The 16364-nt window shown below is 45.1% G+C and overlaps 1 protein-coding gene across 4 annotated transcripts in view; it reads left to right on the top strand.

The window, feature by feature from the left end:
- Positions 1-16364, top strand: part of CDC16 (cell division cycle 16) — a 755778-nt gene that overhangs the window by 492911 nt on the left and 246503 nt on the right. For all 4 annotated transcript variants that reach the window (XM_069637116.1, XM_069637117.1, XM_069637118.1 and 1 more), the window contains one exon: positions 3995-4147. In XM_069637116.1, coding sequence (XP_069493217.1) covers positions 3995-4147 — 153 coding nt within the window. The remainder of the gene's footprint in view (positions 1-3994; positions 4148-16364) is intronic.

Here is a 16364-nt window from a genome sequence, read left to right as displayed (position 1 = left end):
CTTCTAAGCATAACACTTGGTACGACTCCGAACTTGCGGCCCTGAAACAAAAGTGCAGGGCGGCGGAACAGAAGTGGCAAACTTCAGGTTCACCTTCTCTTAAACTGGCCTGCCACCTGCTCCAAAGGCAATACAGACTCTCCATCCGCACCAAGAAAAGAGCCCACATACAGGCATTGGTTTCCGGTGCATCCAACAACAAAGCAGAACTTTTCAAGATCTGCAGGGAACTAGCCAACCCTTACACAATCTTATCCTCCCCTTCTCCTTCCCAGGCCCCCTGCAACGCACTGGCCACACACTTCACCACCAAAACTCAGGACATGCTGAAAACCATTACTAGCCGCCCTCCCAACCCATCCCTCACCCCTTGCCTCCCTTGGCCCTTCTCATTCCTCCTTCTCCCCTGTCTCACCTGAAGAAGTTACCAGAGTTGGCTGCTCCATGAAGGTCTCTTCTATACAGGTTTCCCCTTGCTCATCCAGAACCATCAAGGATAACATTGGGTCTCTCGCCCCTAACTCGCTGATTTCTGCAGTCACTCTTTTGACACTGGATCTTCCCCCTCCTTCCTTAAGCACTCCCTTGTGCGCCCACTCCTGGAAAAAACCTTCAGCAGACCCTACCTGTCCTGCCAACTACCGCTCTATTTCCATCACTCCCTTCCTGGGGAAGCTGATGGACAAGTTGGCATTACCCCAACTCAACTCGCACACTGAACTTGATGATCTCCACGACCATCAATCTGGATTATGAGCATCCAGAGGAACGGAAATTTCTCTTCAGAACACCGTGAAGAACTGCTTGCATCTCTGGACTCCCAACTCCCCTGCCCTCCTCATCCTTCTCAATCTCTCCTCTGCCTTTGACACAGTCAACCATTCCATCCTCGTACTAAGGCTCCACAATACCCGGATCTCGGAACGGGCACTGGAATGGCTGAAATCCTGCCTTACTGACCGCTCTTCCCAAGTAACCTTGGGCACCTTCCTCTCTCCACCTGTGGTGTCCCCCAGGGTTCTATCCTCTCCCTTTGGCTCTTCAACATCTACCTTGCTCTGCTTGCATGCCTTATCTCCTTCTCCTCTAACTTCCAGTGTTAAACAGTTGACTCACAGCTCTTTTTCAAACTTCTGCTGACTCCTTTGCACCCTCGATCATCCCTGATTGCTTATGTGCCATCCTGTCCTGGTGCACCTCCAACGATCTCTGCCTCAACGCCTGTAACACTGAGATCCTTCCCATCAGGACCTCTTCTCTCTCCTCTTTCCCTTCACTCTGGCCTTCCTCCTTGGGCTCTCCCCCCTGCTCCTTCTTCTGAAGCTAGAAACCTTGGAGTCATCTTCGACTCCCCTCTCTCCTTCCTCCCTCACACACCAGGCATTGCCAAGAAGTCCCACTTTCAGCTCTTCCTTCTCAACGGAATTCTCCCTTTTCTCACTTTCCCCCTGAGGCTCAATGTTACCTGAGCTGTGGTTCTCTCTAGGCTTGACTATTGCAATAGCCTCCTCTTGAATCTACCTTCCACCCTGCGACCCCTCCAGCTAATCCAGAATAGGGAAGCAAGGTATATCCTTGGCCTTAAGCACAGAGGCTGCATCTCTTTTGCCCTAAACGTCTTAATTGGCTCCCGTTTGCTGCACATATTAAATTCAAATCCTGCATCATCCATAAGGCTGTCTGGGCCTGGAGACCACACTATCTTAAACTTTCTCACTAAATAATCTCCTTCTTTTCTCCTTCGTTCCTCTGGCACCAACTCTTTGTGTGTAAAGCGTTTTGCTAAACAGAGGGTAGGTGGTCGATCGCTTTCCTCAGCTGCCTCTCTCCTATGTAACCACCTGCCCTTGCCTACAACGAGGACGGCATTCTGCATTGCCATTGAACAATTGCCAAATGTACCAGACTGCTCGCTGAATATCCTTCTTGCTGAAGACAATACTTTCCTGAAGATCTTTGTGTTGGACCTGTGCTGCTCCCTCCATATCTTCCAGAGATGAAGCTTTTCTGCTTCCTGTGTAGAGGATCCTTGTCTCTGGGCGCTTCCTCCCTCTGATCCAGCGGGAATCACTGAATGCCACTCCTCTGCATGTCTGTGTTTTCTATCGAGACCCTATCTCCATCTGTGAGTAGGCAAAAGTGGGTCCCTTGCTGTTGTAGAGTGGCATGTTGCTGCTGCTCAAACTCTGCTGAACCATTGTGGGATATCTTGACTGGGATTCTTGCAGTCGTTCTTCACCGAAGGACCCATCTACCTCCAGAACGGTAGTCTGTGGTCCCAACTGGAGCATCAGTGTCCTGCATATGAAATACTATTACTGTGATGCTGCAGAAGTTCCTCTGTTCACCATTCTGAGAACCATCTCTTGAGGGTCTGACTGACATTGTCTGGGATGCTGGAACCATCTTTCAGTGCCCATTGGCTTTAAAGAGCAGTCCCGGAATAAGATATCTTAACCCTGACCTAGAAAACCCCAACACTTTCTTTGACCAAGCATCTGCAAACCAAGCATTTCCACAGGACTTGACAGCCTCCTCCACCTCCTTCAGGGTGTTTTTGCCCCATATCTTTCATCAGTGGCAGTCTCCAAATCTTGGAAGACTTGTGTGCAGACCATCTTCCAAAGTACCGCCACCGGGCCTTCCTCTGCTTCTATTGCTCAGAGTCTGCTCTGTAACCTTCCTCTTTCGAACTTGGGTCAGCGAACCTGGGATAGGAACTCATCTGATCGATTGCTGAGTCATGTTGGTTTCTATGGATAAGCTTTACACATTTCTAAAACTCCCAATAAGTACTTGTAAAATGTACGTACCCGTAACTCTTCACTGCATACTTGTTCCTATTGTGCTCTAGGGGGTTTTATGTCTGAGTTGGTCTTTACTATTTACCTGCTATTTTCTTTGTATTTCTATGTAGAATGTCTGTTTTTTTAAGTGCTCAACTGATCATTTCTGTCTACCTACTATTTTATATTCATTTCTCAAAGTCTCTGTAAAGTATACAGTATTGTACTAAGCTGTGTAATCATTTTTTCCTACTGACTTTAAAAGGACTTTGGGTCTTTTATAGACCCTTACTGTTTTTATAAATGTGCCTAATCTTTGTACTTGCCTTTAAATTTATATATCCCTTAAATGCCTTGCTTCTACCGACAAGTATATTTTTCTGTAAGTATACTGTGTGGACAATCCTTTAGAGCCTGCTTGTGTTATATTTTACGACAAGCCCTCTTCACTTCTAAGAGTGACGTATGGCTGCTCTGTCACGTTACCACAGTGGGAGTAAGGTCTAACTTGGTGGTAACCCCTGCCTAATGATACAGGGCAGTTTTTCTAAGCCCTCACTAGAGAAAACAGGAACAATCTATGTAGCCCAAAGGTTCTAATTGACCTTTGACTTGGCAGTTGACTGTCAAAAAGTAAGGTCAAGACCTAAGTACACTGCTACAGATTTTCTGAACCCTAATTATTGCCGGTTTGCCTAGGTGTGTAAAGCATATAGGGCAGGGATATTATTCCTAACACAGACCTTGACATCTGTCCACCCAAAAGGTCATGCAAATGGTACACATTGCTCTTTACAAATGCCACCCAACATAAAATAATAGTAGAACAGCAAACTGTGTTGATGCTGATAGAAATACAAAATATTATTAGATCTGTCATTGGATTGTCAGAGTAAAAATCTACAAGGATAACGAATTGACACATGCATTAATTGTATTTATTTATTTAATTGTTCATTTATAGCGTGCTTAATACCAGCATTGTGGTTTCTAAGCGCGGGATCAGGATTCAACCTTGTGTGATGCTGCGTTGTCATGCTTCCAAGACAAACGCGTTGCACCTGGGCTATCCTTGCTCACCAATAGTCTGTTATTTTAATTGAAGCAGTTGTAAAACACCAACCAATAATATGTTTTTAGGCTATCATTTAGTATGCAGGAGGTTATTTTATTTGCTAAAGCACATATCACTTTTTTCACTCCTACAGATGCCATTTGCCAATGTTATATATTGGATTAGAGTATGGATTGACCAACAACTCAAAGTTAGCAGAAAGGTTTTTCAGCCAGGCCTTGAGTATCGCACCTGAAGATCCATTTGTGATGCATGAAGTTGGAGTGGTGGCGTTTCAAAATGGAGAGTAAGTTGAAGTGTATGGAATGGAAATTAGCCTTAAACGCATGATAATATTTCCTGTTAATGCAAATTATTTGCTAGTTGCTTTCATGGTAGTTGGAGTTACTAGTTGTTTTTTTAATTGCAAGTGAAATCCGATACCCATTGTCTCGTGCTGGACAAGGGATCAAAGGACTAGATACACACACCAGACTGAAGTTTACTATTATTTTGGGATCTTTACAAAGGTGGGCAAAATAATAAATAGGGTTGGAGTATACTAGCTGTCCAAAGCTAACTATAATTTCCAACTCAACTTTTGGTGCAAAAGAAATTGAAATTCACGATGACTTTTCCTCTATCTGGAATCATCTTGAGGTTCCCATTGCAGGTCAGTCCTTTGAATAAAGTATGTATCCAATGTCTCTAGCTAGGTTTTGGAGGATGCTCCTGCTCCTCCACTATTCCTCCTACCACCTTGGGTTTCAGGGTTTCCTGCAGGGGTAGTGACAAACTACTTGTTCCTACCTGTGGGCTGTGCTCCTTGACTTGGAAAGCAACTCCTTCTCCCCACCTTGTTATGAGGCCCCTTTTTTCCTACATCCCGCTTTCTCTCAGCACCTTTAATGATTGGCAGTGAAGTCCTCGCTCCTGCTTGATTGTCATCCTCCTACACCTCTGCTTCTCCTGATCTTACTTCGGTGTACCAGCCATCTTTTTCCCTTACCAGTTGTTTTTGCAACTTTCACTCTCTCTCCGAACTCCTTTTTTTCTTGGCCACCTCACGTCCGTTCACATTGCCCCATTTCTTTATCATCTGTCCTGTTCCCTTCACCTGGGCACCCTGTTTCCTCACAACCAGTTTATGCAAGCATTCTCATGACTCTTCCACCTTCTTCACTCTTTTGAACACTTGCTTCCACCTACTGCTTGCCTCCTCCTTTTACCTCCTGATGACGGGTTCCTGACGTTTGCCTCTCTCCGGGTTCCTGACGTTTGCCTCTCTCCGGGTTCCTGACGTTTGCCTCTCTCCGGGTTCCTGACGTTTGCCTCTCTCCGGGTTCCTGACGTTTGCCTCTCTCCGGGTTCCTGACGTTTGCCTCTCTCCGGGTTCCTGACGTTTGCCTCTCTCCGGGTTCCTGACGTTTGCCTCTCTCCGGGTTCCTGACGTTTGCCTCTCTCCGGGTTCCTGACGTTTGCCTCTCTCCGGGTTCCTGACGTTTGCCTCTCTCCGGGTTCCTGACGTTTGCCTCTCTCGGGCTCTTGAAGTTTTAGCCTCTCTCTGTCCCCTCCTATCAGCTCCTCCAGTTCTAGCTCTTCTCTCCCAGCGTGTTCCCTTCTGCTCCAGCTTCTCTTGCTCATTTGTCCAACCTTCTCCACAGTAACTCCATTTCCAAACACCCACCCTGCTGTCCTGATAGCTAACCTCTATAGAGACATGCTGCTAAAAAGCTCTATTCTGCACTGTCACCTGACTGGTCTAAGTCTGTTCAGTGGCAGGGGGGCTGGGTAGATCTGTCTCTTTGGAGGACCTTTTAAATTGGCCAGCCGACAGCTTGGAACACATGCTATAATGTTCACTCTGCTGGTTGGGTGACAGCTGTGGCTCCCCCTCCCTGTCTACTGCTGGAAGACCCTCTACACCTGAAGTTTGTTTTCACTTTCTCTGATCTTCATCAGGTCAGCTTGTATGTTGTGAACTCCTTTGGAGAGAGGTGAACCTATGTAAGATAGTTTCCTTTCCATTGTCCTTAAAAAGTGGATAGTTGTGCTTCCTTCTGTCATATGGGCAAGCGCTGCAGGTTTTTCCAGGCTGTCTTCTTTGGGGTATAAAATGTACCACTGTGCAGTGGTCAGATCTTCCCAATGTTTCCCTGCCCCTGAAGTGTTAATTACATCCCTCTAATCCAGTCTGGGTTTAGAAGAGTGATTATAGGAGGCATTGACCTGTTCCGGGTTTTTCTCCAGCGAAGACTGAATAACTTGGCCTTGGAACATCCCTTTAAAAATTCCCTCTGGCTTAAGGGGCTGAGACTATTTTCCTCTGCAGCTTTCTACATCTCAAATTTGTGGTTGATGCTTGCTGTTATGTCCAGCTTCAACATCTCTCGTAGTATTTGAATTTTATCCCCAGTTAACTCAATGGATTCTCGTACTCTGGATTTCCCACTGGTTCCCCAGCTCCTTGGACACTGCTTAAGAGAACATTGACTTCTGGGGTTTACATGTAACAATTCCCTGCACTATGGCGAGGGCTAGGTTAGGGTGTCCAGGTTATCCTCCCCATAACACGCCCGGGTCCATTATTCAGTAGCTTGGAGAAGCACCCACCCCCTTGGTCACCGCATTTGAAGTCCCCAGAATCAGACGGGGTACTTCATCACACTTTGCATTGGGCATATTTCACAAGACTTGCGCTTTAACCTTATCTGAACACATACATATCTTTCCAAACAAAAATGTCCTATATGCCTGTCTCCTTTTAGACTTTATTTGTTATCTCTTGTGTATACCACAGGGGGAAGAGTGCACATCTGAAAACTCAAATTATAATGCTCATCATTTTATAACCTTTGCAATTAGTATTGTTGCTCAGGTAACGCACACATGACCTACCTTGTTGAAACTATAACCAACAAGGCCTCAGTTGAGCTAATCCCTTTTCAACTTTCCTAAAGTAATCCCACAAGTCTTCTTAGCCATTCCCATCTTTCTCCATATGCTTGGCAATCTAGACATAAGGCATTTTCCTCCTAAAGATTTATCATTTAAGTATTCTGCTACTTTCTCCTCTGTTGTATCTAGCCTATCGTCTGAACATTCTCTTCCATTTTAGCAGTCTGCCCCAACTGGGCATCACCCCTTGCAGATGGAATAGACTCATGCCCTTTCAACACAATGTCACAGGGCTTTCTAATCATCTAATAATCATTCGGGACAAATGCGCAAAGAAAGTTTTGGTCCACGTCAGTGAATAGTACTGAATCGAACTGAAACAAACTAACTGAAAATACCCACAAACGGACGGGCTAACAAGCAATAAACAAACAAAAAAGGAAATTAAGTGAAAAGAAACGAAACGTAACAACAATTTTGCAAAATCATAAAAATGATAAAAGCAAAAAACCAAAAAAATCATTCTAATCATTGAAAGGTCCACTGTGTTCCCTCCTGTGATTTGGAAAAGATTGCAAGGACAGATAATAGTTCCTTTTGTCCATGTGCATGTAGGACACAGTGTCAATTAAATGAAGCCCTTCTACTGTAGCAAATAGTTACCCTTCTTTTGAAGAGAGGTCATATCCAACACACAAGCACTCCCATCCAAGGCTGTGAACCTATCTGGATAAACATTATTTAGAATCCACAACCTATTAATGTGAAGGGATCTTCTGCTGATTGTAGGTGGACCAACAAAAGAAGCCTTCACATTTCTGACTAGGACTCAGGGATGTTAGTGGGGCTTTGCCAGAGGATGGGGCTGAGGTGAGGTTAGATAACCTCCTTTTTTGCCAGTTCTTTGAAGATGGAGATTAGTGAGTTTGGGTGTGAACAGGTTGACAATGGTATTAAGGGTATTATGAAGGGTATTAAGGCCTTAATTTGTGGCCACTTCATCTCCTTTGTGGCAGATTCATAGAAAAAGGCAAGTGAGGCAGTGAACAACAAGGAACTGATGTTGAGGGAACTAGAGAAGGACTATGCAAGTGCTATGGGGTGAGATGAGACTGTGGAGATGAGATTGTATATTGAGCACTTCCACAGAGTATCGTGACTCAGACAAGAAATGTGGAATGCTACTGACACATAGCCTCAAAACCATAGACCTGTCAATGTGCATGCACAGAGACCGGGCCAGTTCCCTCTTGAAAGATGTGGCCATTTCAACTAGATGTTATGACTTCTGCAAAGAACTGTGCGCACATGAAATTGGAGAGGAGACACAAATGGATAGCTTCCTGGAAGACTTAACACTGCAGCAACTGAGGAGGGAGGACATGGAGATGTTAAGCGGTGACCTGAGACTGGAGGATGTGCGTAAGACATGGGAGCAGGTGTGAGTGGGCAAGTTGCTTGGACTGGCGTTTCCTGGTGGAGCTATATATGGAATTGAACAAGGAGTTCATGACATTCTGTACTGATGTCAAATTGTTCTCATTGGAGAATGCTGGCAGGCGAGAGTGTTCCCAGGGGAAATATAACAATCTATTGTAAAAATAATACGGAGTACGTTTCTGCATCGTGCATGGAGGTGGTTTTACCCACCATAGTCCACTCAGAACAGTAAGGCTTTGTGAAAGATGGAAGGCAGACTAATAACAAGTGACAGCTGACGAATATCATGAAATTGACTGGAGAATTGAAAACCAGCAGTGGTGCTGAGCATAATTGCACAGAATGCATGTTTTGTGTTCCCTTATAAGGTGACTATGATATGATAGGTTATTTATAACACGCTTAATACCGAGAAGTTTCCAAGCACGGACCCGGGGATCGAACTTGTGGTGCTCCATATTGTCTTGCTTCCAAGGCAAGCACGTTTCCCCTGAGCTATCCTCCCGAGACTATGCTTACCAGAGCAATTTGTGTGGGTAATGTGGAGGATCGGAGGCAAGGGTCATAGTCAGTGGATATCGGTCACATGAGTTCCAGGTGGAGAAGGAGACAAAACAGGATGTTCTTTTCACCACCAGCACCTTTTGACATTTCCCAGAACCACAAGCCTGTGCCATAAGAGTTTTAAAGCAAGTTCTAGGGGTGTGGAATCGTAAAAGGTACTACTGTTTGCGGATGACCTCTTAAATGGAATCAGACTCATCAGTGTCAGCGGTCATGAACGTCATTGAATAGTTAAAAAAAAAACAAATGCAGTGTACTTGATTAACTGGACGTTCACTTGCTCTGAGGGGTCTTGTGATCTGCGTTTGCTTGCTGGCACACGATTATGTAGGAGTGACGCATTGTGTAGGAGTGAGGCATATGGTTTCTGAAAAAAATCAACAACAAAATAGGAAATCCCTCCAGCAAAAATCCTTTTGTCTCCCCATTCTACTCTCAAATATATCTCTTCTGCGAAATTAGCACCCATTCTTTTCAGCGCCAACTCATCTTGACTCTTAGTGACCCATTTGCTCATGAAACTCTCAAAGCCTCAATCCTGCCCTTATCTCTTAGAGCTGTATAACCTCTCTCTCTCAGCTGTACTCACCCCTACCTTCTCCCAATCTGCAAATGTCCTACCCATTTTGAAGAAATCCTCCAAACATCACAGCAAATTATCCCCCACTTTTCTTCCTTTGTCATTATTCAAAAGTCCTTGAGCGGGCAGTGTTCAACCGCATCACTAAGTACCTTTAGGATGAGGATAAGGACTTTGGAGATCCTCTTCAATCTGGCTCACTTAGTAAACACTCCACTGAGGACTCCACTCCCCTCAAGGGACGTAACGGTTTTGCAAATCTGCTTTTGCCTTGAATGCCTGCTACCCAGAAGGTCTCTCTTTTAAAATCTCCTGGAACTCACAAACCTCTTACTCGCCTCTCTCCATAATCTGTTTACTCCCAAGGATCAGTCCTCGGACCTCTGCTTCACCATCTGTACCTCTGCCCTAGAAAGACTTATCTCGTCCTTTGGCTTTAACTATGGCCGCTTTGCTGACAGCTCTTGCATCTTTTTCTCCTTTTCCCTCCATCTCCCTAAACATCTCAAACTCAATTACCAACTGTCACACTGCAATCCATCACTCGATGGCTTTGTGCTGTCTCATGCTGGACTCTTCAAAAACGGAAGTAATTTATTTATCTTTCCATTTGTGAAGCGCGCACAGCCCAGGGGCATCTATGCGCTAGGTAGATGGGTAAAGTGGTATTCCGTTAAACAGGTAAGTATTTAGAGGTTTTCGGAAAGATTAGTAGGGTTTTTCAGAACGCAGGTGCCAGGGGTAGGTTGTTCCACATGTTTACGGCCATGACTGGGAAGATATAGCCACCAGCTCTTTTGGCTTCCTGCACCATGCCTCCCCTACCCTTGCAATCTCCTTTCCGCTTAACATGCTCCCTTTGCCAAGGCTCATAGCATTGGGTTCCTCTCTGATAGTGACATCTTACTTGCAGCAATCCATTACTTCCACCATAATACAAGCTCTACAGCTTTTATTAACCTTTTCAGCATTTGGGAAATTCATCAATGTCTTACCACTCTACGAAAATTCTAATCTCCACCCTCCTACTCAGTAAACTAGAATACTACTCTTGCATACTCCTTGGCCTTTCTCCCTTTCTACTCTTTCCTCCCTATAAACAAAGTACCCAACCTTGCTACCAGCACTCTTTTAAACCTACCCATATCCAACTACCACGTTCAACTACCGACATCATGCTGATTGGCTTTCTATGCACAACTGTCCCCTTTTCAAATTCCTTCTAGTCTACAAAGCTAACAATGGCCTTGCTTCTTAGTACCTGTCTGAATGTATCTCAATCTGCTCGCCATTTCATTCCCTCTGCTGCTCTGCTGCACTCAACCTTGGCTCTTCCATTCGCACCTGTGCCTTCACTCGCTTTCACTCTTTCTACCTACTTGCCACACCCCATTGGAACCTTCTGCCCATCACAAAGCCAGCCTGCCTGTGGATCGCTTCCAAGCTTTGCTGAAACATCACTTGGTACCTAATGACAGTGCTCTCTGTGCCCTTTTACCCCCATTGTCCCTACCTGATGCCAGCACTCCACCCAGTGCCAGGAATAATGCAACTTTGTATATTTGTACTGTGAGAAACCAGAAGGTGTCTCACCCACTAGTCCTCTGGGATCTGTCATCCAGATGGCCAGGACACGCCCTTCGCTTTTGGATACAGTTCCTGGGGTGGACCAGTGCAGGAGGATCTCCTGGGGAGTGGGACACCAGATGGTGAGACGCGGTATAACCTTCCCTGTAACACCTTTACCCCATCCTACCAGGTAGGATACCTAGGAACTCTATCCCCCCCTTTACAACACACACTTTCACATGGACAGCCCGTTATGTGAGAAAACAGACTTAACAGCTGAGCAGTATACCTGACGTGTCTCAATACAATGGTCAGGCGAGGTCAAGCAATTGCTGACCATCACACACCGAACTCCCATTAAGCTTCCCGACACAGATACAAGGCGGAGCACGAGAGCATACTCTGAGTGAGGCAAAGCACACAAGGAAACAGCAGTTTTGGGATGGCAACCAAACTCGTGAAGAAAGGCGGCAAAACAGAAGGGGATCGCAAGGAGGGAAATTCTCTTGACCGTTCGGATAAGGAACAGTTACTTTCCAGAATCCTCTAAAATAGAAAATGTAAGACCAGGAAACCAGGCTAAAGAATTCTAAATTGTGTGTCAGATACCCAGGGCCCTCCTGCCTAAGTAATCAAGGCGGGGAGAATCAGCAGCTGCCGTGGTACCGTCCTTGGCTCCAATAACAAAGCAGCGTCAGTGAAATCAACACAGCCGCTGAGTTGGGGAGACCGAGACAAGACCGGTCTGTGTTGAGGCCAAGGTTGCAAGTGGCAACATTTTATGGTGAGCACTGAAACTAACATTGTTTGAAACGCGTCTGATAAAAGACGCAACAAAGTTGAATTGCTGATGAGTGATTGAACTTTAAAACCAAGATAAGATACCTTTGACAGAGTGATCTGGGACCGCCTGTGTGCTCAATCGAAGGTCTCTGTAAGGTATCCAGCTGAGAAGTGGCAAAAGTGAGAGTTGTAAAGAATTGTGAATGGACGTAGTCCTGCGACCAGTCAAGCAAAATCCAACACACAGTTGAAAGTCTTCCATGTTGATACAGTAAAGCAAGTTTGTGTTAATGTAGATACATTGGTCTGAGCCCGGCAGAGGGGGACACAAGATGAATTGTGAATCGCCTGATAAATTGTGTACATGTGAAATCCTAAGAAGGAAGGAACTTTAATATTTGTTTGTCGCATTAGTCCCTCTGAATTAAGAGACTTTGAATGGCAAAGAGACTTTGGCACAGAAGGCCCTGATGCTGAGGTTTTGAACTGCATCTTCGTGCTAAAGATGCCAGAGAGTGTGCTATGTTCCATTGTGCCACATTGTCCTGTGCTGGAAATGTGGGGAAGGGAAGCCAACGGCTCAGATATCCAGACATATTATTTCTTGAACACTTTTCTTTTGCATAAACAATGTTTGCCACACTATTTGTATTTAGAGGTAAGGATTGACAATAGGATAATTTGTATAGGCCATTTTATTTTGACAAAACACTACTAGGACTGCGTTATTTGATGGTCAGAGCTTGCTCCCATCTTTTTTTTTTTTTGTGTGTGTTTGTAATGCGCCGGTAGCCTGCGGGCATCAGGGCGCAGAGAGACAGATTCCTACTAGGCAATCAGGGTGCAGAGAGGATGGCTAGGAAGACGGGAGGTTATTTGAAGAGGTAGGTCTTCAAATTTTCCTGAAAATTGTATAATTTGGTTCTACTCTCATTGCTGCTGGCAGGTTATTCCACTGCCGAGCTGCCTTAAGATTTAGGAGTGTGAACTGTGATCACTTGTGTCTGTCTTACTGTTTGATACCATGCCTTCCTTACAGTACTCCTCTTTAGTTTGAATTCTTAGCACCACTATGTTAATGTTAACTTTGTAAGTCACCTGTTTCTCATATTTATTTTGTTTCACCCACCCACCCCCCTTTGTTCACACTCATATAAACTGGCTCAACAATTGCTCTTTTATCGTCACTATTGTACAGGTACCCTTCTGGGAAATGCCCTCTCTGTCTGGAAATCATTTCTGGTCGAAATTGATATCCCTGTCCTTCAAATAAATGGAACTACAAAAATACAAACAGAATGGTTGGGCCGTACGTAAACTGACATTATCCTTGCGCTTCACTCTATAATTTACGGATTGGTTTTGTAGCAGCATAGTCGCAGGTTAGTGGAGGTGTTGGCCACGACGCCTCTTTGGGTAGAATAAAAGTAGTATGGTGGTACCTTGCACGCTTTGGTTGCAAAAAGATGGATATCTACTATAGTAGTTAGATTTCAACGCCAGTGTGGTTTTATTGATGTAAAGAAGACATATGGTCTTGATGAGTCAGCCGACACATGTTTTGACCTCTATGGTCATTCTCAAGGCTAATGTGATTGTTGCGCGATACCCTCTAGAAGTCATGGGCTGGTAAGTTGTGCTGGTCAAGCTTAAGCAATGATGGGATGATGCCCTTTTTGATCCTGGGCTGCTGGTTGTCCTGGTTAGGCTGCAGTTGTTCTCTGGTCGCGGTATCCTTACCACTCCTGATGGCGACTCGAAACAAAAATACAAATACATTGTCTGGCATAATGTGGATCTGCCCATTAGTGCTCTGAGTGTAGAAATTGACAGTTGGGAAAGCCTAAGGTTAACCCTTTAACAAATTTGACTCTAAGATGGTGATCGTTCCACATGAACTTTGCCTGCTAAACAATATGGAAGTTGTGATCCTGGTGAGACTGTACCATAGTCTGGTTGCGCTACTGGCAAGCTTTCTGTGGGCAGGAAATAGACGCTTTTCTCGAAAATAAGCCTCCAGACTCCTGTGCAGGCTGGTGGCTTTGGACTACTATGTTTTGAACCATACCAAGACAGCCTTGTGACAGCTCAGGCAAGACACCTTTTCAAGGCCAGGCTTGAGGAACTACCGGCTTGTTTTAGGGTTGGATGTGCAATGTCACGGACTAGATATGTTCCCGTTACTATCTTAGAGGCAGAATTGTAAAATGTCATCAAATGTTAGGCTAGCACTGCACAGGCAGTAGATTGTGTGTAAGCTGCGGGCTGGTTATAGAAACATCTTATGTAGCTACGATCAGGTGGCTATTTGGAACAACCTGACCTGAAAGTTGGGAATGCTGTGCTACTGACGAGATTAATGGTTTGACAGAGAGATCTTATTACTAAGGCAGTGTTCTGATGACAGCAAGCTGAAGTGATTCATAGCGCTGAAGTGAGTTACATTTCCCCTGCAAGGAACTATGGTTTAACTTGCTGCCCAAAGTCCTGACAACACATTTCAGTACTGTTAAATGGGATCTGTCAGAGTTGGGGAAACCCCAAACAGAACTGGAAAACTGCCTGCCCTCTGGAGTTGGAAGAGATCATGAGGCCTGGAGCAATCAAAAGGCAGTGGAGAAGCTGAAATATGCAACCTTTCAAAAAGCACCCTGATGACTTGAACGAGGAGCCGGAGCTTTACATTACTGAGGAACCCTGGGAGAGGAACCTTCGATATCCGAAGCGTAAACATGTTGGACCGATTAAGACAACAGAAATTGGGATTGGGCACTGCAACACATGTTTAAAGCCAAGCTTGGTAATTTGCATGCATGCTGGCAACGTGGGCATGACAAGGTGAATTATGCACACTGTTTTTGGAGCTGCCTTAAATTAAGGTCTGGATTGGAAGAAAGCTGGTGGAATGTTCTTTGTGGCCGAACTCGAGATTTGCATTAGTTTGAAGACTCGTAAATGACGAGGCAAGAGGTAGAACATGGTTGATTGAATAACGTTTGGGTGAAGAAACGGCCTGGCTGTGGGGAAGAAACTATTCCTGGGTAAACTGGGATAGGGACAGAATCAACACTCAGGGTGCTGGCTTGCTGACAGGCATGAGAAAGCTGTTGAAAATAAATTGTGAGTGTGACTACGAGAGCAAGGGATCATTTATCACCTTATGATGGAATTTGGGGGGCTTTCTTGGGTGCCGCAATGTTTGGGAACTACTGTGATGGCTTCTTGCACGGGCAGTGGCTTTGGGTACCCTGAGCACTGCACTCTAAAGTCTTCAAAATACATCACACACATGTTTGTGTGGTATTGAAAGTTCTGTATCTCCTCTTGTCTAGGGAAAATGTGAGACTGTTGAGTAGGTCTTTTTGTTATTAGGTGACCACTATGCATTCGCTGCAGACGCATGTGGTAAAGGAGTGAATTATGGACTGAGTCTATTGCTTTGGTATGAGGTGATGCAGATGGTCGTCCTGCACCTAAGAACTGTGATGTTAATGTGTTGGAGGAGACAAATGGGATTAAGTTATCTGTGTAATCAATCTACATGCAACACTACATGTCTTGTGGTTTGGCAAAGTTCAGTCAAATGTAAAAACAAAGAAAAAAGAGAATGAGTTAAGTTGCGGCTTGTCTGAAAGCATGGTCTTTTCAAGGTCGAGAAAGAAACATCTATGGTCACATAGATAAAGGTCTGCACAAACATCCAGGGTCAAGTCATCCTGCTTTTGTTATCATGCCAGATCCTCTCTTCTGCGCCATGCATTGCTCCTTTTACTGTTATTGGACAGTGTTTAACTTTGTTATAAACATGTGATGTTTTAAATGTTAAGCAGGGAGCTCTTGCATCTAATAGTGAGTTGGGGGTGACGAACAAGGCTCGAGTGAACCTCAATCAAACAGCTGGCTCCTGTTCGTGTTTCGAGTCAGTGCCATGGCCCAAAAACAGCCTGAGCCTGACTTCTTACACAAATAAATGAACATTTTTAAAAATAATTCTTGCAGCTGTGACAAATCCAGACAATCCGTCCCTAGTTGGGAGCCACCCTCTGAGTGTAGGGAGGTGAGCCCGCTACGCAAGACACTCCTAGGGATCTGGGCAAGTGGGACCTCACTGGGAGCGACTCCCCTGTTGGGGACAAGGACTCCAATTCCAGAATGTAACTCCCTGTCCAAACCACCTTGTCTGGATATTTGCAAATGGAAAAGACATGTACAACTTGATGCTAGCACAGTATTCTACAAAGATACTTCTTTGCCTCTTGGCTGCAGGCAATGCTGAATACAACCTGAATACCATGGTCAATAAAGGAGGACACTGTTCAAATTATTACTTTGATGTATATAAGAAGGACAGATTGTAAAGCAAAGAGAGGCTCCTACTTAGGCAGTGGGACTGTTACGCAGAGGCAAGCCTCCACACTATTGATGTCCTGAAGGGGCGGAGCCAGCAGAAGCAAGGAGGGATGGCGAAACGCTAACCGAATGCCTACCGGTTGGCGTTCTATCCAACCTATAAGCCCAAGTCGGAACGTGAGCAGAAACTGAAAGATACCCGTCTCATCTGATGGTGCAACCACACATGGCATTTGGTGTCCTAGCAGGCCGGTAATAGATGCCAAGACCAGACTGTTTGAGGGCGTCTGGATCCCCGACGCATATTGGACTGTGGCTACAGAGATACGTAGCCACAGGG

The sequence above is a fragment of the Ambystoma mexicanum genome, chromosome 7p, assembly GCF_040938575.1.
Source record: "Ambystoma mexicanum isolate Mex_15411 chromosome 7p, UKY_AmexF1_1, whole genome shotgun sequence".
Taxonomy (NCBI): Eukaryota; Metazoa; Chordata; class Amphibia; order Caudata; family Ambystomatidae; genus Ambystoma; species Ambystoma mexicanum.
Note: the sequence above shows the minus strand (reverse complement) of the source record. Positions and strands in the feature narration are given on the sequence as shown.